Source organism: Callithrix jacchus, chromosome 9 (genome assembly GCF_049354715.1).
Source record: "Callithrix jacchus isolate 240 chromosome 9, calJac240_pri, whole genome shotgun sequence".
Taxonomy (NCBI): Eukaryota; Metazoa; Chordata; class Mammalia; order Primates; family Cebidae; genus Callithrix; species Callithrix jacchus.
This window is the reverse complement of record NC_133510.1, coordinates 128,022,280-128,045,443: the sequence shown is the minus strand read 5'-3', so window position 1 is coordinate 128,045,443 and position 23,164 is coordinate 128,022,280. Positions and strand designations below refer to the sequence as shown.

General features: G+C 53.1%; 1 protein-coding gene across 8 annotated transcripts in view; it reads left to right on the top strand.

Moving 5' to 3' along the window:
• Nucleotides 1-251: 251 nt before the first annotated feature.
• Nucleotides 252-23,164, top strand: part of SCARB1 (scavenger receptor class B member 1) — an 85,227-nt gene continuing 62,314 nt past the window's right edge. For 4 of the 8 annotated variants that reach the window (XM_035258147.3, XM_035258146.3, XM_078337715.1 and 1 more), the window contains exon 1: nt 252-608. In XM_035258147.3, coding sequence (XP_035114038.1) covers nt 483-608 — 126 coding nt within the window. In that variant the 5' untranslated portion in view covers nt 252-482. Of the gene's footprint in view, nt 609-7,249; nt 7,344-23,164 lie in introns of all 8 variants that reach the window. The other 4 variants (XM_078337714.1, XM_078337711.1, XM_078337709.1 and 1 more) reach the window with 2 other exon arrangements.

Genomic DNA, 23,164 nt, shown 5'->3' with positions numbered 1-23,164 from the left:
AGGAGCTCCAGGCCCCACAGGCGTTTTGGCACAGCTGCCACGAGGCCTCCATTCCCGCCCAAAAACGGAAGCGAGACCCCTGGGGCAGCAGCAGCGCCCCGGGGCGTGTCCCGGCGGCCACGGCCCCGCCCCGTGCCCGGCCGATCCGCGCCCCGCCCCGTCCCCGTCCCCGTCCCCGCCCCCGGCGCGCTCATGCCCCGCCCCCGTTCCACTCCCGGCTCGGTCAGGCCCCGCCCTGCGCTCGCTCCCGCGGGAATCCTGGAGCCCAAGGCGGCCCGGGGGCGGTCCGGCGGCGCCGGCGATGGGGCATAAGACCGCTGGCTACCTGCCGGGCTGCTCCTGCGCACGCTGCCGTCCCGGGCCCACCGTGCCTCTGCGGCCCGCGTGCCCGGAGTCCCCGCCTGTGTCGCCTCTGTCGCCGCGTCCGTCTCCTGCCAGGCGCGGAGCCCTGCGAGTCGCGGGTGGGCCCCAGGCGCGCTGACATGGGCTGCCAGGCCAAAGCGCGCTGGGCGGCCGCGGCGCTGGGCGTCGCGGGGCTGCTGTGCGCGGTGCTGGGCGCTGTCATGATCGTGATGGTGCCCTCGCTCATCAAACAGCAGGTCCTCAAGGTGGGTGAGGGAGTCCCCGGGGGGTCCGCGTACGGCCCAGGTCTGGTGGGCGCTGGGCGCCGAGGAGGACCCGCGCGCTGCGGTGGGTGAGCGACCGCTGCGGGATCGGCGCCCGGGCCGGGGACCGCAGAGCACGAGGGAGGCCAGGCTTATCCGGAGAGCCGCTGCCCGCCTCCCCACCACCTCCACCTCCTCCACCTCCACCTCCACCGCCCCAGACTGAGGCTGGGGGGCAAACGAGGAACTCAGGGACTTTGCTGGAGACGCAGGCCAGGGTTTGGGAGGCCTGGATGAGAGATCCCCCGGGGTCCTGACCTGCCCTAAAGGGTCTGGGCGCCCATGACGGATCAGGAGTGTGAACAGGTGCCGCCAAGGGAGCCCAGGAGTTCGCGAACGCCTGCTTTCACAGCAGCCGGTAGCAGCGTCTGGTAAACTGAGAGCGCACTTTGCTTCAATCCTGTGAGCCCCAGAGGGCAGGAACCTTCTGTGAGGCCCACGTGGGTGCCCAGCTCACATAATGGGTGCTCAGCTCACATAGTGGGTGCTCAGCTCATATAATGGGTGCTCAGGTGAGCATCCTCCGCTGCCCAGAATCTCCCCATAGGAACTCTCGGAGGCTGAATGAGCGACTCTGTTCTCCTTGTTCACTGCCTTCATGTTTCAGTCTGGAAACTCTAAGCTGCTTTTCTCCCCAGATTCATGCAGAGACAGGCACCAGCCCAAGGTCCTGTGAGTGCACGCAGCCTGAGGTCTTTCCTCTGATCCTAACCTTACGTACCATTGCCCTTTTAACTGGGAGACAGATTAGGAGGTCAGCTGGTCTGCAGACGGACAGACTCTGCCCTGGGTGGCCTGTTTGAATGAGCCTGGAGTTAGGGAAGGGCTGGGAGATTGCAGAGTATCACATTTGAGCTGAAAGCCATTTAGAGCTTTGAAGCCCTGGAGCCAGCACCTGCAGTGGCCAGTTGGGGAAACTGGGGCTCAGTGTTACCAAAGATCCAGGCAGATGCAGAGCTGGGGTGAAGATGTGGATAATTGTCACAATAACTGACATCTTTTTCCCTCCGCCTGCCCCTTTAGACTGGGTTTCTTAAGAATGGCTCCTTGTGCACATTTCATGTCTCTTCCCCCATTCACAGAGTGAATGAATGCGTGAATGAATGAATGATACATCTGCTTAGATTTGGCTTGAGACCCAGTTAGCTGGCTTTAAAGATGGAGCAACATGTGGCCTCTCTCAAGGTCTCTGGGTGAGCAGTTGTCTGGGGCATCTTGGCCACACTGTGTCTATTTTTTGATTTTTCAAATCTTATTCCATCAAGGTATGTAATCTGATTGTAAAGAGGTCCTGGTGAAGGGTAACATTGTCTCTGGGCATGGCAGGAAAAGCAAGAGAATGGCCTCTTCCTCCCCAAGACAGCTCAGAGGCTTTCTCTGTTACACTGCGGGACTTCATTTTTTTTGTGGCCTACTCATACTGAAACGTGTGTGTCAGTGATAGCCTTGTGGCTGCTGCAGTGCCAGGACCCCACTGTGTGTACGAAGGGTCCCTAGAGGGGCGGTCACTCAGGAGGTGCCAGCATGTGACCCTGTGCAGTGAGCACCTAGTTTCTTTCTTTGGGAGTGTGGGGATGGTGGGATTTATGCCGGGTAAAGAGTCTTGCCAACTCAGTCATTTGGAGGGCTTATTTCAAGGTATTTTCCTTCTCAGATATCATCAGGTTAAGGGTATCACACAGATGTGTGCACTACCAAATTTCCCCACTCTTCTCCCGTGCTAAAGAGGAAAACCACATTGTCCTCAGTTGTCCTGGAGCTAGGAGCCTCTGGCTTAAAGTTGAATGGGCATCCTTCTGTGGATATCCCCAAGGCGATTGGTTTGGGGCCCAGTGGCGTGAAGGCAGGAAGCCACGCCCAGCCCAAGACGGCCTCTTCTGGGACCGCCCTGGCTAGAGCGGTGGCCAAGTACCTTAGCATGGAAGAAGAGAGCCTGTGTTCAGGGGACCGGGCGGGTGGGACACTCACATAAGCAGGGACTGCCTGCTGGTGTTTTCTTTGGCTGCAAGAGTCTGTGTGCAACTTGAATGGGAGGCCTTGTGCTTTGATTTTTTTTTTTAATATGCTTTTTGGTTAATTACAGAAGTCCCTACACTTGGCCCTCTGTGTCTGCAGGTTCCGCATCCGTGGATTCAATCAATTGCATATTGAAACTATTCAGAAAAAAATCCCCCCCAAATAACAATATAACTATTAAAAAAAGACATAAAAGCAATACTGCATAACAACTATTGACATAGCATTTGCATCGTATTAGGTATTATAAGTAATGGAGAGAGGATTTTGAGAACGCGGGAGGATGTGTGTGGGTTGTATGCAAATACCGCACCACTTTATGTCAGGGCCTTGACCGCCTGCAGACTGTGGTGTCTGCGGGGGTCCTGGAACCAGTTCTTCTCTGACAATTGAACTAAGTGTAAGTGAATTTGAACATGGACAATTATCTTGCCGTTTGCTTTTCAATTTGGTGATACTGTCTGAAAAATTTTCCATGTCCCAGCAATAAATCTACCCTGCTCTTTCCTCACCACGGCTGGCATTCCTCTAGATGGTTATACACTTGTTTACCTGTTTCTCCATTGACTGCTCATTTTCTCTGTCACAAATGGCAGCGATATCCTGACACATCCCGCTTCGTGTGGTGCGTGAACATTTCTATAGGGTGGATTTCTAGAAGTGGGGCCTTGGCAGCAGGGGTGTTCAGTTTGCGTTTTGACGATTACAGCCAAATTGCCCTTCTGCGGGATCTGTTGATGCCTCCACCCACAAAGTGTGGGACTGTGCCACTTCCCCCATCTCTGCCATCACTGGTCATTACCAATTTATCATGACCATTTTTTGGTAGTCAAGTTCCCGTGTGTCTATGGTCCTCCCAAGAAGGCCCTGCTGGTGGACATGGGGAGAGGCCCCTCACTGCAGCTTGGCTGCAAAAAAGGGGTGGTCATCTTCCAAGGCTGCCATCTTCAGTGAGCTGGGGTGAAGATGTGGATAATGTCACACTACTTGGCATCTATTCCCCTTGGCCTGCTTCTTTAGACTCAATTTCTTTTCTTTTCTTTTTTTTTTGAGATGGTGTCTTGCTCTGTTGCCAGGCTGGAGTGCAGTGGTGCAGTCTTGGCTCACTGCAACCTCCGCTTCCTTGGTTCAAGCGATTCTCCTGCCTCAGCCTCCCAAGTAGCTGGGATTACAGGCACGTGCCACCACACCCAGCTAATTTTTGTATTTTCAGTAGAGACGGGGTTTCACCATGTTGGCCAGGATGATCTCAATCTTCTGACCTTGTGATTCACCCACTTCGGCCTCCCAAAGTGCTGGGATTACAGGTGTGAGCCATCGCACCTGGCCGTAGACTATTTCTTAAGAATGTCTCCTTGTCTACATTTCATGTCTATGTCCTGTTCATAGAACTTGGATGTTTGTCTCCAGGGGCCTGAACCATGCCTTCATTATTCACCAGATCATTTGAGGTCAGGAGTTTGAGACCAGGCTGGCCAACATGGCTAAACCCTGTCTCTACTAAAAAATACAAAAATTAGCTGGGCGTGGTGCTTGTAATCCCAGCTACTCAGGAGGCTGAGGCAGGAGAATTGCTTGAATCCAGGAGGTGGAAGTTGCAGTGAACTGAGATTGTGCCACTGTACTCCAGCCTGGGTAACAGAATGAGACTCTCTCTCAAAGAAAAAAAAAGAAAGAAACAAGGAACTTAGATAAATGTTTTAGCATGGGTAGGCCATAAAAGCACATTACTAATTGAAAAAAGCTCTGGTACTATTTATGTTTTCTTAAAAAAAACCCACCAAAGAATATTCTATATATTTTCTTTCAATTTTTATTTATTTTTATTTTTGTAGAGACAGGGTCTCATTATGTTACCCAAGCTGGTTTTGAACTCCAGGCCTTAAGTGATCCTCCTGCCTTGGTCTTCAAAGCACTAGGATTATAGGAATAAGCCACCATGCCTTGCCATTATTTTCAATGGCTTAATGTTAGAATATGTTAAAGTTTGGGGAAAGGTGTGCAAGGGTATACATCAGACTGACAAAAGTGATTGCTCTAAAGAGAGAAGGCAGAACCCTGGGGGTGTGGCCAAAGGAAACCTAATACTTTATCTGTAATGCTGCTAATTTTTTTTTTTAACAAAGAGAATATATCCACAAAATATGTGTTTAATTAAAAATTACATCATTCCTTGTTATGGCTAAGTAGTAGTACAAAAAAATAAAAATTACAAGGCCAAGCATGGTGGCTCCCACTTGTAATCCTAGCACTTTGTGGGAGCTGAGGTGGGTCACTTGAGCCCATGAGTTCAAGATCAACATAGTGAGACCCCCATCTCTACAAAAATAATAATAAAATAAAAAAACAACTAAGCTGGACATGGTGGCATGTACCTATAGTCCTAGCTACCCAAGAGGCTGAGGTGGGAGGATCTTCTGAGCCCAAGAGTTGAGGCTGCAGTGAGCTGTGATTGTGCCACTGTACTCCAACCTGGGCAACAGAGTGAGATCCCATGTCAAAAAAAAAAATTACAAATGAACAGATACACAGCTTTCCCCAAAGAATGGCCGGAAGCACGAGCCACACAGATCGAGGCAGCGCACTGCAAAGGGGCTCTGTGGTGGAGGGCTTTGGGGAGGGCGGCTCGCTTCTTCTCCCTTCCTCCAGTGCGGAGGATTGGACAGAGGTGTTTGGACAGACACCATAAGGGCCATGATTGTGAACCTCACCGGATCCGCTCATGGGCAGCTTACTGTGCGCCAGGCAGGGTTCAGAGCACCTTTGTGAAAATCATCTCGTGTAGTCCCTGCAGAGGGCCATGACATACGACCTACTGTCATCAATGTCCTTTAAGGAAATAAGCTGAAGAGAGTAATTTGCCCCAAGTGACCTCGCTGGCCTGTGTGTGTGCGTGCGTGTGTGTGTGTGTGTGTGTGTGTATGTGTGTGTGTGAGAGAAGGTGTCCCAGAGGCAGATGCCATGAGAACAGGGACTCTTGTACCCTCTCCCTGGATCTGAGCCTGGCGTGCCACTGTGCTCAGGTATGTGGGTGAGTGACAAAGCCCGGTTCAGGTCCCCGGGAGCACACATCCAAGTTCCCGCGTGCCTCTGGTCCTCCAAGGAAGGCCCAGCTGGAGGACGTGGGGAGAGGCTCCTCACTACGGCTGGGCTGCAGGGAAGGAGTTATTTTCCAGGGCCACCATCTTCAGTGATATACTTCATGGCTTTCCTCCATGGCCTTCTTCCTGAGTCCCCTGTGCTGCTGTGCTGTCTTGAAGTTGGTTTTCTAGTTGGACTCAACCTGGGTTGCCTTATCCAGCTGCTGGGCTTCCCCGACCTATATTCCCGGTCTCAATAAACAGTAGCTCTACTTGTTTCCCCAGGGGTAGAGGCAAAAACTCAGCTCATCTTTGCTGCATGCTTTTTTCTGATACCCTGGTACAGCTGAGGGAGGGGCTTTCCCATCACTGTCACTGCAGCATCCCCGGGGCGGTAGCAGAGCCTCAGCTCCTTGCTGACCCTTCCCTGCCAGCTGGGTTGCAGAATGAATGAAGCGTGGGCGACCCCCAGCCCTGGCCTCAGGCTTTTGTTTTTGTTTTTTTTTGAGACAGAGTCTCGCTCTGTCGCCCAGGCTGGAGTGCAGTGGCGTGATCCAGTTCTCTGCCTCAGCCTCCCGAGTAGCTGGGATTACAGGCACCGGCCACCATGCCAGGCTAATTTTTTTTGGATTTTTAGTAGAGATGGTGTTTCGCTATCTTGGCCAGGCTGGTCTTGAACTCCTGACCTTGTGATCACCCGCCTCAGCCTCCCAACCTCAGGCTTTTTATCTTACCCCTGCCTCCCTCAGCCAGAGTCACACAGTGAGCCTTGGAGAGCCCAGGCACCAGGGCCAGCCTCGGACGTCACTGACTGTCCCTGAGTTTGTGTCCTTTGGGAAATCTTTGCCAATCAGTTAAAAGGTGGGGGTTGATGGCCGGACGCTCTTCTAAGTGTTTATGTGCATTATTTCTTTTAGTATCTAAAATAGGCACTATTGTGTCTTGTTTTATTGAGGGAAATGAATGCACAGAGGTGGAAAGTAACTTGCCCACGTCATGCAGCTCCAAGGGGTTGAATCAGGATTTCAAGTGGGGGGCTCAACTCCACAGCCGGTCCTGGTGGCCTCTGTGGACTGCATCCTCCCTGTTCTCTGTGTGTCTGAGAAGGTTGACTGCAAGCTTGAGGTGTGTCTGAGGAAGGGGGCACCTGGGCTGCCCCTTCCTTTTCTCTGTATTGCCAGGGAACGGCAGGGTCCCTTCGAGGCCTCTGTCCTAATAATCACCCCACCAAACATTGCTGGTGCAGAGTGCACGCTGATGTCTCCCTTTGGTGGGGGAGTCTGAGACCGGGGACGTGTTCTTCAATCACGGGCACCAAGTGAGGCTCCCAGAGAGGCCACCTCTTCTTAGCCCCAGGCTCCCGGTGACCCCAGGGGCGGGGGACTCCCACCCGTCCTGCTGGGGCGGCCCCACTCTGCACCTTTCTCAGCTCCCCATGGACCCTGGGAGGGAGGCACAGGGTCTCCAGCTACAGGGAGTTTCCTGTAGGACCCCCATGTCTGGACCTGTAGAACAAAGCCCTGGAGCTGATCGCCAGTCACGGCTGGGAAGAGGACTCCTCAGAGGACAGCTCGGATCACAGGTGTGTGCCAGTTCTGCCTTGTTTTTCTTCCTCTTTCCTGCCATTGAACTTCCTATTCTTTCTGGCATGTGAGAGACAACTTCAACGTACTCTCTGGTGACGGCTGAAAAACATGGGCTATTTTTAGTTTGCCTGAGTCTAGTTTATTTGCTCCTGGTAGATTTGCCTCTCTCTGTCTTCGTGACTGTGTGTGTTTACACACACGTGTGTTGCTGTGTGTACACATGTGCTGAGGGTGAAGACAGTGACACACACACCTGTGTAGGCATGCACACACCTGCCTTGATGTGTGATCACATGATGATGCATGTGCAGACACCTGTGTTGCTGTGTGCCCACATGTGTTGACCCAGGCACACATGGTGTGTCTATACACGCACAAGGGCACACACGGACACATGTGTTTATGCATGTCCTTGTGTGTCAATGTGTCTGCACATACATGTCGACGTGTCCCACTGTTATCTGGCCTTTCTGGGGCCAGGCCTAGCACCCGGGGTTTCCAAGAAGCATTCCGTGTCCCTTCCTGGAATGGCCGGGACCTGCTGTGCCTCCGCTGGAGATGCACCCTGATTAACGAGAACGTGGCAAAGCTCAGCGACCTGGAATCGCTTGGCCCCGGCTTTCGGTTTCTAGCAAATGCGATGGATGTTAGTCCCCGTGGAAAGCTTGCTCCATGAAGGTGTTTATCCTGGGTGAGTCTTGGTCCCAGTGGCAATTTGCTGCAGGCTTGTAGGCACTGTCACTGTGGGTCCTGCGTGGAGGCTCCTTAGTGTCCAGAGAGTGATTCCGTGTCTGTGGTCAGCAAAAAGAGGCCCCTGGGGCCATAAGCCACTCCCCCCGGGGCTGAGACCAGAGGGTTTTGTGGTTTCCGTCTTGGGCCTGGAGGATTCTGCGGAGGAGGGTTGGGTCTAGGCCTTCTGCTCCCTGAGGCGCTGGCAGCTCCAACACCACAGCACATTAATTGTGCGGACAGTTCAACGCTAGGGCCCCGTCAGAAATGAAAACCACAAAACAAAAGGAGAATCCCTTTTATTTACCTCATCCGCCTTCCCCAGTTTGGACGTGACCTTGGCCTCTGCTGGCCCAGGAGTGGCCAGGCCAGAGCAGGAGCGCAGAGACAAAAACAACACAACAGGCTGTGTCCTTGGCTTTGAAGCCTTAAGGGGCCTGGGGCTGGCTCCCTGCAGGTGTCCGGGCGATCCTCCTCCCAGAGCTCTTGGGTGAGATGTGGAGCCGTTCTGCCTGCTCAGCAGCTCCCCGGGCCCTGGGTTCCACGCAGCCTGGCGGCCCAAGGCATGGCCGGCGTCATTTTCGTGTTTTCTTTCCCCCCACTGCACTGTTTCTTCCTGTCCACTGATTGCCTGTGCTGGGGAGGGGGAAGGAGCAGGAGGGGCCTGGCCTTGTTTGCTTCTTGGCATTTTGGGTGAAGTTACTGTTACCTTCTCTGGAAGCTTCCAGGAGGACCCTTGAGGCGCCTGAGATCTCCGTTCTGTGGGTTTTCCTCCTGCCTTCCTGGCTGCTCGGGTCTTGCCCGCCGATGCCTCCTCATCTCTCTGCCCTCCCGCTGGTGGAGCTCGGGGCAGCCTTTCTGTGCGTCCTCATCCCTCATCCCTCATCCCTGGGTGAGCCCCTCCAGCCTCGCACCTGAATGGCATCTCTGTCCTGAGCACTCCCAAATTGGTATCCCTGGGCCCAGACCTTTCCCCCGAACCCCACCCCTGAGCATGCAATGGCAGAGTCCACATCTCGACTCAGGGTCAAAGGCAGCTCACGCTCACCCCAGCTGGCTCCTTATCACCCCCAGCCACGCCTGTGGCTCCCACCAGCTTCCAACTCCGTCAACAGCCCCCCGTCGTCCAGTTGCCCGGCCAGCACGTTGCACTCAGCCTTGACTCCATTCTCTCCACCCCACAAGGAACCCGTCAGAAAGTTTTATGGCCTCATCATCTAAATATACCCAGATTCCAGCCACTTCTCACCACACCCGAGGCGCCATCGCCTGTGGTCCAAGCCGCCCTCAACTCTCCCCCAGATTCCTGCCTCCGCCTCCTCACTGGCCTTCCTGTGGTCACCCTTGTTCCCCAGTGGGGTTTCTCAATAAGCAGCCACAGGAGCCCATCAGAGCGGCTCTTAGCTTACCTCCTCTGCTCAAAGCCCTCGGGTGGCCAGACCCATCCCCTAGCAGTCACAGCCAGGTCTCAACCCGGCGCGGGGCCTGTGCCATCCACCCCTGCCACTTTTCTGGTCATGTCCCCATTCCCTTTTTCCTCGCACAATGGCCTCCTGGCCACTCCTCGGCCCCACGGGCCCAATCGCCTTAGCTCTCCTGTGACACAGGCCCTCTCATCTCCTGTAGGTCTCTGGTCAGCACTCACTTGCTCACGGAGATCCCCCCATCTCGTTTGTTCATCGCGCAGGTGTCCCCCACCACCCGTCCGCCTGTGCTCCCAGCTCTGCTTACCACTGTGCTTCTCGGTAGCCCCGTCAGCCACTGAGATACCCTGGAGCCTCCCTGTGTTTACTGTCTGTCTCTCCCCGTGAGGATTCCGACTGTGAGGTCAGGGACCTTTGTGTTGTTTGCTGCCGTGCCCCAAGCCCCTGGAACGATGCCTGCTACATAATCGCAGGTTCTCAAATATTTATTGAAAGGCTGTTTGAAAGACAAGGGTTGCTTCACAGGGTGGTTCGTGACCAGTGGCAGGTTGTGGTCCTGTGTGAGGGGATGGGCCTCCAGCCTGCTCCTCTCCACGTGCCACGGCCGTCATCCCAGACCAAGCTGCCACCGGCTTTTCCCAGTGGGTGCTGGAGTGTCCTCATGGGGCTGTTTGCTCTACCGAGTCATACCACACTCTTGTCACTTCTCTGCATCAAAGTCAAATTGCTCTTTAAAACATGCAAATTGGGCCGGGTGCCGTGACTCACGCCTGTGATCCCAGCACTTTGGGGGACTGAGGCCAGTGGATCACCTGAGGTCAGGAGTTCAAGACCAGCCTGGCCAACATGGTGAAACCCTGTTCTACTGAGAATACAAAGATGAGCCAGGTGTGGTGGCGCATGCCAGTAATCCCGGCTACTCAAGAGGCAAGGCTGGAGAATCGCTTGAACCCGGGAGGCGGAGGCTGCAGTGAGCTGAGATTGAACCATTGCCCTCCAGCCTGGGTGACAGAGCGAGACTCCATCTCCAAAAAAAAAAAAAAAACACACACACAAACAAACAAAACCATGCAAACTGGATCATTTCATGAAGCTGAATAAAATCTTCCTGCATTTGTTGTTAAAGCTGCTGTCAGAGCCGGGCGCAGTGGCTCACGCCTGTAATCCAAGCACTTTGGAGGCCAAGGCGGGCAGATCACCTGAGGTCAGGAGTTCAAGACCAGCCTGCGCAACTTGGTGAAACCTCGTTTTTTTTTTGTTTTTTAAAAAGCTGCTGTCAGCCTCATTTTCATGGGCCCTACCCATCTCAGCTCAGCGTTCTCACCCCACGGCAGCCTCACTGGCCTTCCCTTTCCTCAAACGTGTCATGTGCTGTCCTGCCTCAAGGCCTTTGCACGTGCTCTTCCTTCTGCCTAGACTGTCTTTTTGTCCCCCTGGCTCTTATGCTTGGTTCCTCTTTTATGTTTAAATGTAACTGTTTGAAGAAGATACCCCCTGACTTCCCACTGTGCCCAATGGACAGATGCCCCCCATGTCCACTCACTGTCTGTGCTATCTGTTTTTTATTTTTATTTTTGAGATGGAGTTTTGCTCTGTCACCCAGGCTGGAGGGCAGTGGCTCGATCTCAGCTCACTGCAGCCTCCGCCTCCGGCCTTGCCTCTTGAGTAGCTGGGATTCCTGGCATGTGCCACCATGCCCAGCTAATTTTGTATGTTTAGTAAAGATGGGGGGGTCTCACCATTTAGTCAGGCTGGTCTTGAACTCCTTACCTCAGATGATCCACCTGTCTCAACCTCCCAAAGTGCTGGGATTACAGGCGTGAGCCACCGTGCCTGGCTTGTGCCGTCTGTGTCATAACCAGTTCGTGCTATTCCCTTCTGAGCCCTTAACAGTCTCTGAAATGATCTCGTCCCCGTGTGTGCGTTCCATGAGGACAGACTTTATCTGTCTCAGTCACGGCTACAGGCGGGCACCACCATGCCCAGCGAATTTTTGTATTTTTAGTAGAGACGGGGTTTCACCTTGTTGACCAGGATGGTCTCGATCTCTTGACCTCGTGATCCACCCGCCTCGGCCTCCCAAAGTGCTGGGATTATAGGCATGAGCCACCACGCCCAGCCTCTAGGCCTGAGTCTTAACACACTCCATCTGGATTTCAGTGACTTCTGCCTGGTTCAGGTGCTGGGGTGTCTCCCTGTCTGAGCTTTGGTGGCTTCTGATTGATCCCTTTCCTGCCCCAGCATGAAGGCAGAGTGGCCAGAAGGAAGGGATATGGGTGTATAAAGATGTCATCAAGGCTGTCTGTGGATGGTGGAGGGGCCACAGGAAGCATGGAGGCTGGTTCTGGGGCCACCTCCTGCCTCCAGGAGGGAGCAGGGATCCTCCTGTTGGCATCTTGGTCCCATCAGGTGTCTTGGATGGGACTGGGTTTGGGAGCATTTCTCTCCATGAGGATTTAAGCCAAGGTTCATTATTTAGAATCAAACCATTTAGGGGCTGGGAGCAGTGTCATGTGTCATGCCTGTAATCCCAGCACTTTAGGAAGCTGAGGTGGGTGGATCACTTGAGGTCAGGAGTTCAAGACCAGCCTGGCCAACACGGCGAAACCCTGTGTCTATTAAAAACACAGAAATAAGTCGGGCATGGTGTCACACACCTGTAGTCCCAGGTACTTGGGAGGCTGAGGCGGAGGATTGCTTGAACTTGGGAGGCAGAGGTTGAAGTGAGCTGAGATTGCACCACTGCATTTCAGCCTGGATCCATCTCAAAAAAAGAATGGAATAATTTCTGTTTCACTTTGTTCCCCCCACCATCAGAACAGTGTGAGGCTGAGTCAGGAGACCGAGGTCCATCCTGCTGGTGATTTTGCTCCATGCAGGAATGACAGAGCTGTGGCCCATATGTGTATCATTTATGCAAAATCATCCACATGCATTCAATTAAAAAAAAAAAAGGAAAATAGCAGTGACACTCATAAATAGACTTGGTTAGTGTCGGGCAGGGACTGAGTTTCTTGTGACCTTGCTGTTCCTCCTGGGTCCCGTGACAGAGCATCTGGACAGGCTAAATGTGATTCTAGAATTAGATTCCTATGTTTTTGCATGTGTGCCTCAGTCTCACTTGCCAGTGGCTTCTGACGATTAGAAAATAAATGGTATCTGCCCCACATCAGGGAGAAACTGGCTGCTTTGGAATTCCCAGAGGGATAATGAAAGAGAATTAAAAATTTTTCTAAGTGGCTGGGACAAGTTATGGAGTGAACGCTCATTGGCTGTGATTGGCTGTGTGTAATCACATGTGTATCCTCGGACCAATTGCTGTGGCTCCAGTAATAGAATTCTGTGATTGGTCAGCCTTGGGTCACCTGCCCATTCGGCACCAGGGAGGGAAGTTGTTTTTACCCACAGAGACTCAGGTAGGAATCGGGTGGTTCCCCAAAGGTAAAAAGGAAGGGCTGTTAGCAGGGAGATGAGGGGGCGATAGGCAGCAAAAATGGGCTGGGCTCCTTTGCCCCAAGTAGCTTCCCACTTCATCCCCGCATTGCTTTTCACTGCCCCTGGCTGTTACAGTATTAGAGATTGTTTTGTTTGACTGATTATTTTGTTTACCAAGTCCTCTTGAGGAGGTAGTAACTTACCAGCTGTTCATTTATTTATTTATTTTTTGAGATGGAGTTTTGCTCTTGTTGCCCAGGCTGGAGTTTGATGGCACGAACTCAGCTCACTGCAACCTCTGCTTCCCAGGATCAAATGCTTCTTCTGTCTCAGCCTCCTGAGTAGCTGGAATTACAGGCACTCACCACCACACCTGTCTAAATTTTGTATTTTTAGTAGAGGCGGGGTTTCACCAGGTTGGCCAGGCTGGTCTGGAACTCCCGACCTCGAATGATCCACCCATCTCGGCCTCCCAAAGTGCTGGGATTACAGGCATATGCCACTGTGCCTGGCCTTTATTATCTTTTTATTTAGTGTTTTTGAGACAGGGTCTTATGCTGTCACCCAGGCTGGAGTGCAGTGGCATGATTATGGCTCACTGAAGCTTCAACCACTCAGGCTCAATTGATCCTCCTACCTTGGCCTCCTGAATAGCTCGGACTACAGGTGAGCACCACTGTGCCCAGCTAATTTTTGATTTTTTTGTAGACACGGGGTTCTTGTTATGTTGCCCAGGCTGGTCTTGAACTCCTGGCCTCAAGCAGTCCTCCCACCTTGACCTTCCAAAATTCCGAGATTACACTTATGAGCCACTGTGCCTTGCCTGATCACTTTAATGGGGAAAGTTTCATCCACTGTCAGATCGTTAGATCTGGACCGACTTGGGTTCTGCTCAGTTCCATCTTTTATTTCTCCTTTGAAGAACCAAGTTCTGTAGGTAGCAGGGGTGTACTCAAGTCCACGGTGTGGGGCCAGCTGTTCCAGGCTGGCTGGCCGGAGGTCAGAAGGGCCAGGGCAGCAGGGGTGGAAGGGGCCTGGGTAGGTGGAGAGGAAGTCGTTAACGAGTGTCCTTCAGGCAGAAAGTTTCCAGGGACCCATTGATGCCCCTGCCTGTCCATATCCTGGCAGCAGGGCTGGGAAGAGGTGTGTTGCTTAAATAGTGGGAGAGAGGTCAGCACTGGTGCCAAACTTCAGGCTTTGTTCACCCGAGGTGGGAGGCTGCAGGGGTGTGGTGTGGGCAGAGAGAGGATGAGGTGGGGGCAGGAGGGGTGAGCTGCCCAGATGCAGCGGTGGAGGAGCTGATCTGGAATCCTAGCCAAAAGTTTACCCAGCAGTGTGTCCTTGTGCAAGTCCCAGCAGCAGGCCCAGGCTCCTCCACAGCCTCCGGCAGGGCTTCAGCTTCCAGCAGCTCAGGGGGACCCATGCACATAGACTTTGGAGGCAGGAAGCCCAGGTTCAAATCCTGGCCTGGCCACTTCCCAGTTGGGTGCCTTCAGGCAAGCGACTTACCCTCTCTGTGCCTTTTTTCACTTTTCTGCAAAACGAAGTTAATAAAAGTATCTCCTACGGAGGGCTTTTAAAGTGACAGAGTTGGCACACGTCAGACACTTCAGATAGCAGCTTGGCAAGTGTCATATAAGTGCTTGCTGTCTCCAACATCTTAACCTGATGGACACAGACACAGAGAGGGATCCGTCTGTCAGCAGTTTGCTGAGATGGGACCACTATGCATGCTTGGCTGTGCTGTGGGCTTCTCACACTGTCATCGCTCGTCCATGTCTTCCTCGGCCAGCCGAGAGTTTCTGGTGACGATCACGCTCCGATTCTCTAGATGCCTGGAAATGTTCCCCAGTGCGGACGTGCCATGGCTCATTCTGCTGTTCTCACGAGGGAGCCTTCCCGCCTGTAAAATAAGGTGGACCAGGATGGCCTTCCACCACCCTATCACCCAGGATGGCCTTCCACCACCCCATCACCCAGGATGGCCTTCCACCACCCCATCACCCAGGATGACCTTCCACCACCCCATCACCCCAAGGTTCTGTTTTCAAAAACTTTATTTTGTAAAAATGGCAAGGAAAGGACAAGTGGCTGCACGTGTGTTCTCTCTCTCGTTGCTGAGCCTTTTGGGTCCATCCTAAGGACAAGGATGTCCTGCTCCATGACCGCAGACCAAGGCCCCACTCAGGAAGGCCACGAGGATCCGTGCCTTTCATCTGACACTGGGTCTGCATTCCGATTCCCTTACGGCCCCAATAACACGTTTTGTTGTAGTTTTTCATTTACACATTTTGAATTCAGGGTTGCATCCTGCGTCTGGTTGCCTCGTGTGTTTTTCCTCTTTAATCCAGACCCGCTCTCCAGCCCTTTTCATTTTGCTGGGTCTTTCAGGACACTGGCATCTGCAAAGGGGCCAGGCGGGTGCTTTTGGCAGAATGGCCCGTGGTTTGGATTTGTCTGATTGCTTTCTCATGAGTGCATGCGTTCTTTCCACAGACTCCCACACAAAAGCCTCATTGTGTGAACTGGATTGGAGCAGAGTGTTTCTGACGAGCTGGGGTGGGTGCCTGGACCCTCCTCCAGCTCCCAGCCTGGCAGTTCCAGTGCGAGTTTGAAGCCCCTGGTTGAAAAAGTCTGCTGTTCTTTCTGGCCCCTTCCTCTACCTGCTTTCTAAAATTCCTGGCTCTTAAGCAGTGATGTGCCCATCCTTCATCAGCCCTCGGCCAGCCTATACCCACCCCGGTACCATCACATGGGAAGCATGGCAGATCCGGTGCCTGTCTCGTCCCCTGGGCCAGAAAGATTATGGAAACCCTGGGGTCTCAGGGCTGGTCGGGTGGAAACAGGAGGCTGGATGGAGTGGCAGTTGGGTCTTCTCCTGTTTTGCCTTTCCCTACCTGGGCAGCCACCAGCCCGATGCCCAGGCCTTGGAGATCTGAGGAAATTCTTGTGCCAGATCATCTGGGCCCTGTCTGGCCTCCTGGCAGGCAGGTGGAGGTCGTTCTGGTCTTACTTGGCTGACAGCCCATTGCAGCCAGGATTCCTCGGCAGCTTTGGGATCAGCCAAGTCTCCCCGTCCTTGGGATTCCCTTCTCCTGGCTGTTCCCAGGCTCCTGGACTCCACTTGTTGCAACCCCTGGCTCTGCACTTTCCACTCAGAGTCTTTGATTTCTGTTTATTATGAAATATTGCTCACTTTGAGGAAAGTCTAAGACATACGCAATCAAATATGTAACCAAGATGAACTGCGTGCAATCACCGCGTGTGAAAGAGAGTGAGAGCTCATCTGCCTCGAAGCCCCTGCGAAGGAAGCCGCTTTGGTCCCGGCTTGCTTTGCTTTCTGTAGCGCCCCTCCCTCACACCCATCCCTTAGCACCGGGACTACTTTGGCCTGGCTTTGAGCTTCACTTGGAGGCAGGCTTACTGTCTGTATTTTTGTTTGGATCAGTCTTGCTGGTGTTACTTCACATTGTCTTTCTGAGATCCATCCACGTTGTTGCAATCAGCTGCTCTCCATTTTCATGGGCCATGTACTAGCACAGTTCATGAAGCTAAGTGGAGGAAGCCGGGTGTCACAGTGTCACAGTGTCACAGTTCCTCCGTCTTAATCCTGGTGTCGGTGACTGTGTCCACTTCTGGGTTACAAACACTCTCGTGTCCCCCTGCCTGCAAGGGACATGTACCCGAATCCCTCCAGGGCCTGACCGTTGGAGTAGGGGGGCTGGTCCTGGCGTGTGTGTCTTCGCCTGCACGGGGAAGTGCCAAGCTGCTGTCCGAAGCGGTTGTGACAGTTTCCAATCCCATCGTTTGTTTTTCATTTAATAATTGCTGAGGAGAAATTTACATAACATAATTAATCCTTGTAAAGTGAACAATTTGCTGATACTTAGCACGTTCCCAGTGTTGTGCAGCCACCATCTCTACCTAGTTTCAAAACGTTTCCCTCACTCCCAAGCTGAACTGCCCACTCTCCCTGCAGCTCCCCAGACCCTGCTTCCAACCACTCATTTTCTCTAATGTGTTCTGGACATTTGTTTTTTTTTTTTTTTTGAGACAGAGTCCTGCTCTGTTGCCCAAACTACAGTGCAGTGACACGATCTCGGCTCACTGCAACCTCTGCCTCTTGGGTTCAAGTGATTCTCCTGCCTCAGTCTCCAGAGGAGCTGTGATTATGGGCACGCACCACCACGCCCGGCTAATTTTTTTGTGTATTTAGTAGAGACAGGATTTCACCATGTTGGCCAGATGGATCTCATACTCCTGACCTCCGATGATCCACCCACCTCAGCCTCCCAAAGTGCTGGAATTACAGGCATGAGCCACCTCGTCCCTGGACATTTCTTATCAATGGAATCATGCCATGTGTAGCCGTAAGTGCCCGGCTTCTTCCGCTTAGCGTCATGTTTTTTGGGTTCACCCATAGTGTGGCATGTGGAGTGCTGCGTTCTTTTTTGTGGCCGGGTACTGCTCCAGGGCCCAGATGGACCACATGTTGTTTTCTGCTCCTTTGTGGATGGGCATCGGAGCCCGCAGGGGTAGGTCGAGATCCTGGCCTGCCTCCTGCTGCTGTGTGTCTGTGGGCAGGCTCCTTGGGTCTCTGGTGACTGGTGGGGGTCTGAGTCCGCTGGGACTCACAAAAGACCACTTATTCCCGTTCAGTTCTGGCTGCCGACAGGGCTGGCTTCTCCGGAGGCCCCTCTCCCGGCCTGGTAGACGCCACCTTCTCCCTGTGGCTCTGTGTGTTCTAATCTCCTCTTCTAAGGGCGTCAGTCAGATGGGATTAGGGTTCACCCCATGGCCTCGTTTTACCTTAATCGCCGATTTAAAGCCCCTGCCTCTGGATACAGTCACATTCTAATGCGCTGACGGTTAGGTTTTCAAGTGGGGATTTTCAGGAGACCCAGTTTAGCTCCTAATAGTAGGGTACCTATAAAATGGGCCCAAACCATGCCTTCCTGTAGGATTGAGTGAGGACTGAGGGAGCTGGAGGTGCAAGTGCTTTGAACTGCAGGTGGCGCAGGGAGGCCCCCGATGCATGGCCGGTCACATCTGGGGAGAGGGTGGCTTCTCCATGCCGCACACAGTAGCTTGTGTCAGCGTTGCTCGCACTGCCCTGTTTAAAATCTGTCCGTGCTCCTGTGCGTGTACTGGGCTCATCACTTCCCGCTGCTGCCTGGACCACTATTTAATGTTCCTCCCATTGTACTTATTTCCTTAGCGATGGGGGTACCTGCCTCCATGCACAGCAAATATGCTGGACCCTGCTGCCTGCTACTTCTCCAGAATTTCCTGGGGATGGGCAGGAGCGAATTGCTGTAGGGCAGAGGGGGAGCCAGTTTTGCCTAACGTGGCTTCCAGAAAGCACATGTCTGTTCACTCCCCGCCCCCGGCTCTCACATCCTCTCCAGCACCGGAGACGACTGAGCCTGGGAGAATGTCTGGGGTCCCAGTGGGTGTGCGTGCAGCATGGTGCTTATTTGCTTTTCTGAGTGTGAATTCGAGCCTTCTTCCTTTCATAAGTCCTCAGGTCCGGGCCTGAGGCTCAGATATCTTGAGGGCCTGTTGGAGGGTCACAGGGCAAACTGGAGCTAGACCCGGCCTTGGGCTTGGAGGGGCTCTGGCTTGGGTGTAGGGTGCTTCCCCAGTCCAGGATTATCTCATCTTGGGATCCTTAACTTGGTGACATCTGCAGAGACCCTATTTTTTTTTGAGACAGAATGTATGTCACCAGGCTGGAGTGCAGTGGTACGATCTCAGCTTACTGCAATTTCCACCCCCAAGTTCAAGCGATTCTCCTGCCTCAGCCTCCTGAGTAGCTGGAACTATGGGTGCACGCCACCACGCCCAGATATTTTTTGTATTTTTAGTAGAGATGGGGTTTCGCCATGTTGGCCAGGATGGTCTCAATCTCTTAACCTTGCGATCGGGCTGCCTCGGCCTCCCACAGTGCTGGGATTATAGGCATGCACCACTGTGCCTGGCCTGCAGAGACCCTATTTTTAAATAAGGTCCCATTCTGAGGTTCTAGGTGGGCATGAATTTGCAGGGGAGGACATGCTTCAGACCAGCACTGTGTGTGCAGTGTCTAATCCTCAGATCTGCAGAGCTCTGGGTTCAAATCCAGGTCCCACTACTTGGGTTCTGTGGAAACTCACGTTTTTCCTGAAAGCTGATTTCCTCCTTTACACATGGGACCAATTTTCTTCAATCTCACAAACCAGAGGTCAAGGCCAGGTGCAGTGATTCATGCCTGTAATCCCAGAATTTAGGGAGGCAGAGGTGGGAGGACTGACTGCCTGAAGCCAGCCTGGGCAACATAGTGAGACCCCTGTCTCCACAGAAAGTAAGAAACAAAAAACAAAACGAAGCCAGAGGCCGAGGAGAGCAGCTGTGGATGGTCTCGTGCCTCCCCCTGGGTGTGCCCAGCTCTGGCCCAGGAAGCCCTGGCTGGCATTGATAATAAGGAAGGTAAAACAGGGAGTCGGTCAAACAAATGGAAAGTGTACGAAAAAAGAGCCTTCCGGAAAGACCGCAGCACGACACTGCGCCCTGGCCCCAGCTGGCCTTTGCCCCAGAGGAGACTTGGGTTAACAGTTCCTTGTTTTTCTTCCTGCAATAAACATGTTTGTGTCCACAGAGGGGACCCACACCCGTATCCTTCCCGTCCCTGGCACACAGCCCTCATGGGCGCACGGTTCCCATGCTTTTCTGCCTCTTGGCTGGGGCATCTGGGTGGATCTTGGCGTCTCCTGTTCCCGCACAGAACCCATCCTCATCCCAACCTTGGCCTCTCTCTCCCTGTGGCTTTGCAAATGGGACCCTGCAAAGGCCAGAGTGGTGAAGAGGGGTATGTGGGGTCATGGAGCCCACCTCTGGGATGTTGGGGCCTGGTGGTTCTTTCCAGTAAGACCCTGCTGCTCTAGAAACACCCCGGTGTCATTCAGGGCTTTCTCCGGGCAGGTGAGAGTCCTGGGCTGCTGTAACAGATGACCACTGACTTGATGGCTTCAGACATCAGGCCTGGGTCCTCCGGCCGTCCTGGAGGCCAGCAGCCTGGGAATCAAGGTGTTGTGGGGCCACACTGCCTCCAAAGGCTCGGGGGAGGCGCCTTCTTTTCCACCTCCAGCTTCTGTGGCTCTAGCTGTTTCATGCTTTGTGGCTGTATCACTCCCAACTCTGCCTCCGTCACTGTCTGGCCGTCTCCTCTGTGTCTTCTCTCTTTCTCTCTCATTATTTATTTAACTTACTTATTTATTTATTTTTTGGATTCACTCTTTTCGCTCAGGCTGGAGTGCAGTGGTGTGATCTCAGCTCACCGCAACCTCCAATTCTCTTGCCTCAGCCTCCCTACAAACTGGGATTACAGGCATGCGCCACCATGCCTCACTAATTTTGTATTTTTAGTGGAGATGGGGTTTCTCCAGGTTGGTCAGGCTGGTCTCGAACTTCCGACTTCAGGAGATCCGCCCACCTAGGCCTCCCAAAGTGCTGGGATTATCGGCGTGAGCCACTGTGCCTGGCCTATTTTTTATTTTTAGCGAGGGAAACCTCATCTGTTGCCCAGGTTGGAGTGCAGGGGTGTGATCACAGCTCACTGCAGCCTCGACCTCCTGGGCTCAAGCAATCCTCCCACTTCAGCCTCCTGAGCAGCTGTATGTTATCTCTTATACGGACATTTTATCATTGGATTCAGGACCTACACTGATCGCTAGGCCTTTAACTTAATTGTAAGAACTGCAGAGAAGCTGCTTTTTTGGTTACATTCACAGATTCCCAGAGAATGTGTCTTTGGGGACCACCATTCAACCCGCTGCAGGGAGGGTGTGGTTAACAATAGCTGTCGTTGATCAAGTGCTCGCTGTGTGCCAGACACCACACAGGCTCAGAGAGGTTGAGATACCTGCGCAAGGTCACACAGCAGGTGGTGGAGGGAAGCCATATCTCCACCAGACCCTTTGCTCCCCGATCCCATCCAGATACTGTACCCTGGCTGCCTGTGGGCCCAGGCCTGGCTGGTGTTGTGTTTTGTTTGTCCCATGACGCTACTAAGAAAACCTAAATTGTTTGCCAGCATGAAAGATTGGCAGATTTTGGCCAAGCATGGTGGCTTACGCCTGTAATCCCAGCACTTTGGGAGGCTAAGGCAGGTGGATTCCTTGAGGTCAAGAGTTCGAGACCAGCATGGCCAACATGGTGAAACCCTGTCTCTATTTAAAAAAAAAAAACAAAAATTAGCCAGGAGTGGTGGCAGACCCCTGTAATCCCAGCTACTTGAGAGGCTGAGGTAGGAGAATCGCTTGAACCGGCAGGGTGGAGATTTCAGTGAGCTGAGATTGTGCCACTGCACTCCAGCCTGGGTGACAGAGCCAGACGTCTCAAAAAAGTAAACAACACAAAAAGAAAACGAAACAAAAACAACCAGATGGGCAGATTTTACATCCAAATCTAGACATCGAGGCTCTGGCGTCGGCTGGGAGAGCCATGTGGCAGCCGTCAGTGGAGCTGGGTCCAGCTGAGCTCATCCTCTGCTGCGTGGTGCCCTCCAGCTGTGTGGCTGTGGGCAAGTGAGTGGGCTTCTCTGTGCCTTGGCTCCCTCCTTGTAAAATGGGGCTCGGTTTGAAAGCTGCTCCTGCAGAGGCAGATGGGCTGGTGGATGCGACGTGCGTGGATGCCGCCTGGGGCAGACTCAGCTGCCGTCATGGGTGGGAAGGTGCCTGTGTGAGGGGCAACAATGAGACATTCATTGCCAGCCTTTGTGTGCATGTCAATTTGGAGGCAGTTCCTAGAGGCCACCTGAGGTCCCGGGTGATGGAGGAGTTCACAGAGGGAATCGGGGCCATCAGGCCCGTTACAACCCTCTTGCCTCAGTGTCTTCACCTGCCATTGCACCTGGGCTTTCTACCTGGTCAAGTGAGGTAATAATGACAAGAATGAAAAATACCATTTATCACTGTGAATATTATCTCAGTGTACACGGCAGTGTAGAGTAGGGGTTAAGAAAACGGGTCCTGGCAGGGCGTGGTGGCTCACACCTGTAATCCCAGCACTTTGGCAGGCCAATCGCTTGAGGTCAACATGGTGAAACCCGTCTCTACTAAAAATACAAAGCCCAGTTGGGCGATGACAGGTGGCACATGCCTGTAATCCCAGCTACTTGGGAAGCTGAGGGAGGAGAATTGCTTGAACCTGAGAGGCAGAAGTTGCTGTGAGCCAAGATTGCACTACTGCACGCCAGCCTGGGTGACAGAGTGAGACTCTGTCTCAAAAAAAAAAAAAAAAAAAAAAAAGAAAATGGGTCCAGATTCTAGCCATTGTCTCTGGCAGTGCCCAACCACATCGAGCCTCAGTTTCCCCATCTGTAAGGTAGGATTAGTGTTCTGAGATTTTCGTGACCCCTGGCAGTAGCTTAACCTTAGCCATAGTGATGCTGGTTGGAGCTGATATGGAGGGATGGTGGTGAGGGGACTCCTTTGGATATAGCCGTGGACAAAAGAGACCTGGTCCTGCTTGAAGCAGCTACATTCTAGCAGGAGGGACGGGTCATGGAGAAGCAAACAGAGGAGCTGGGGTGGTGAGAAGAGCTAGGAATGGGACAAGGCAGGTGAGCTGATGTGGAGCAACTGCTGGGGAGGGGACTCCTTCTGATGGAGGGGTCAGGAGAGTGTCTTGGAGGAGGGGCCCTGTGAGCTGGGGAGCAGATGGCAGAGAGCACAGCAAGTGCAGAGGCTGGAGGTGGGAAAGAGCCTGCTGTGCTGGAGGAAGAGGGAGCAGGCCCACGGGGTTGGGAGAAATGACTGGAGGGGGTGAGAGGGAACCATCAGGCAGGGGCCTTGCAGGACACCTAGAGGAGTTCAGATTTGGTTTTCAGTTCCTTGCAGGGTTTTGAGCAGGGAAGAGCCATGATCTGACTCATGCTTTTTTTTTTTTTTTTTTTTTTTTTTTTGAGACAGAGTCTCGCTCTGTGGCCCAGGCTGGAGTGTGATGGTGCAGTCTCAGCTCACTGCAACCTCCACTTCCCAGGTTCAAGCCATTCTCCTGCTTCAGCCTCCCAAGTAGCTAGGACTACAGGCATGTTCTACCACGCCTGGCTGATTTTGGTATTTTTAGTAGAGATGGGGTTTTGCCATGTTGGCCAGGCTGGTCTTGAACTCCTGACCTCAGGTGATCCACCCACTTTGGCCTCCCTAAGGGCTGAGATTATAGGCATGAGCCACCATGCCTGGCCTGAC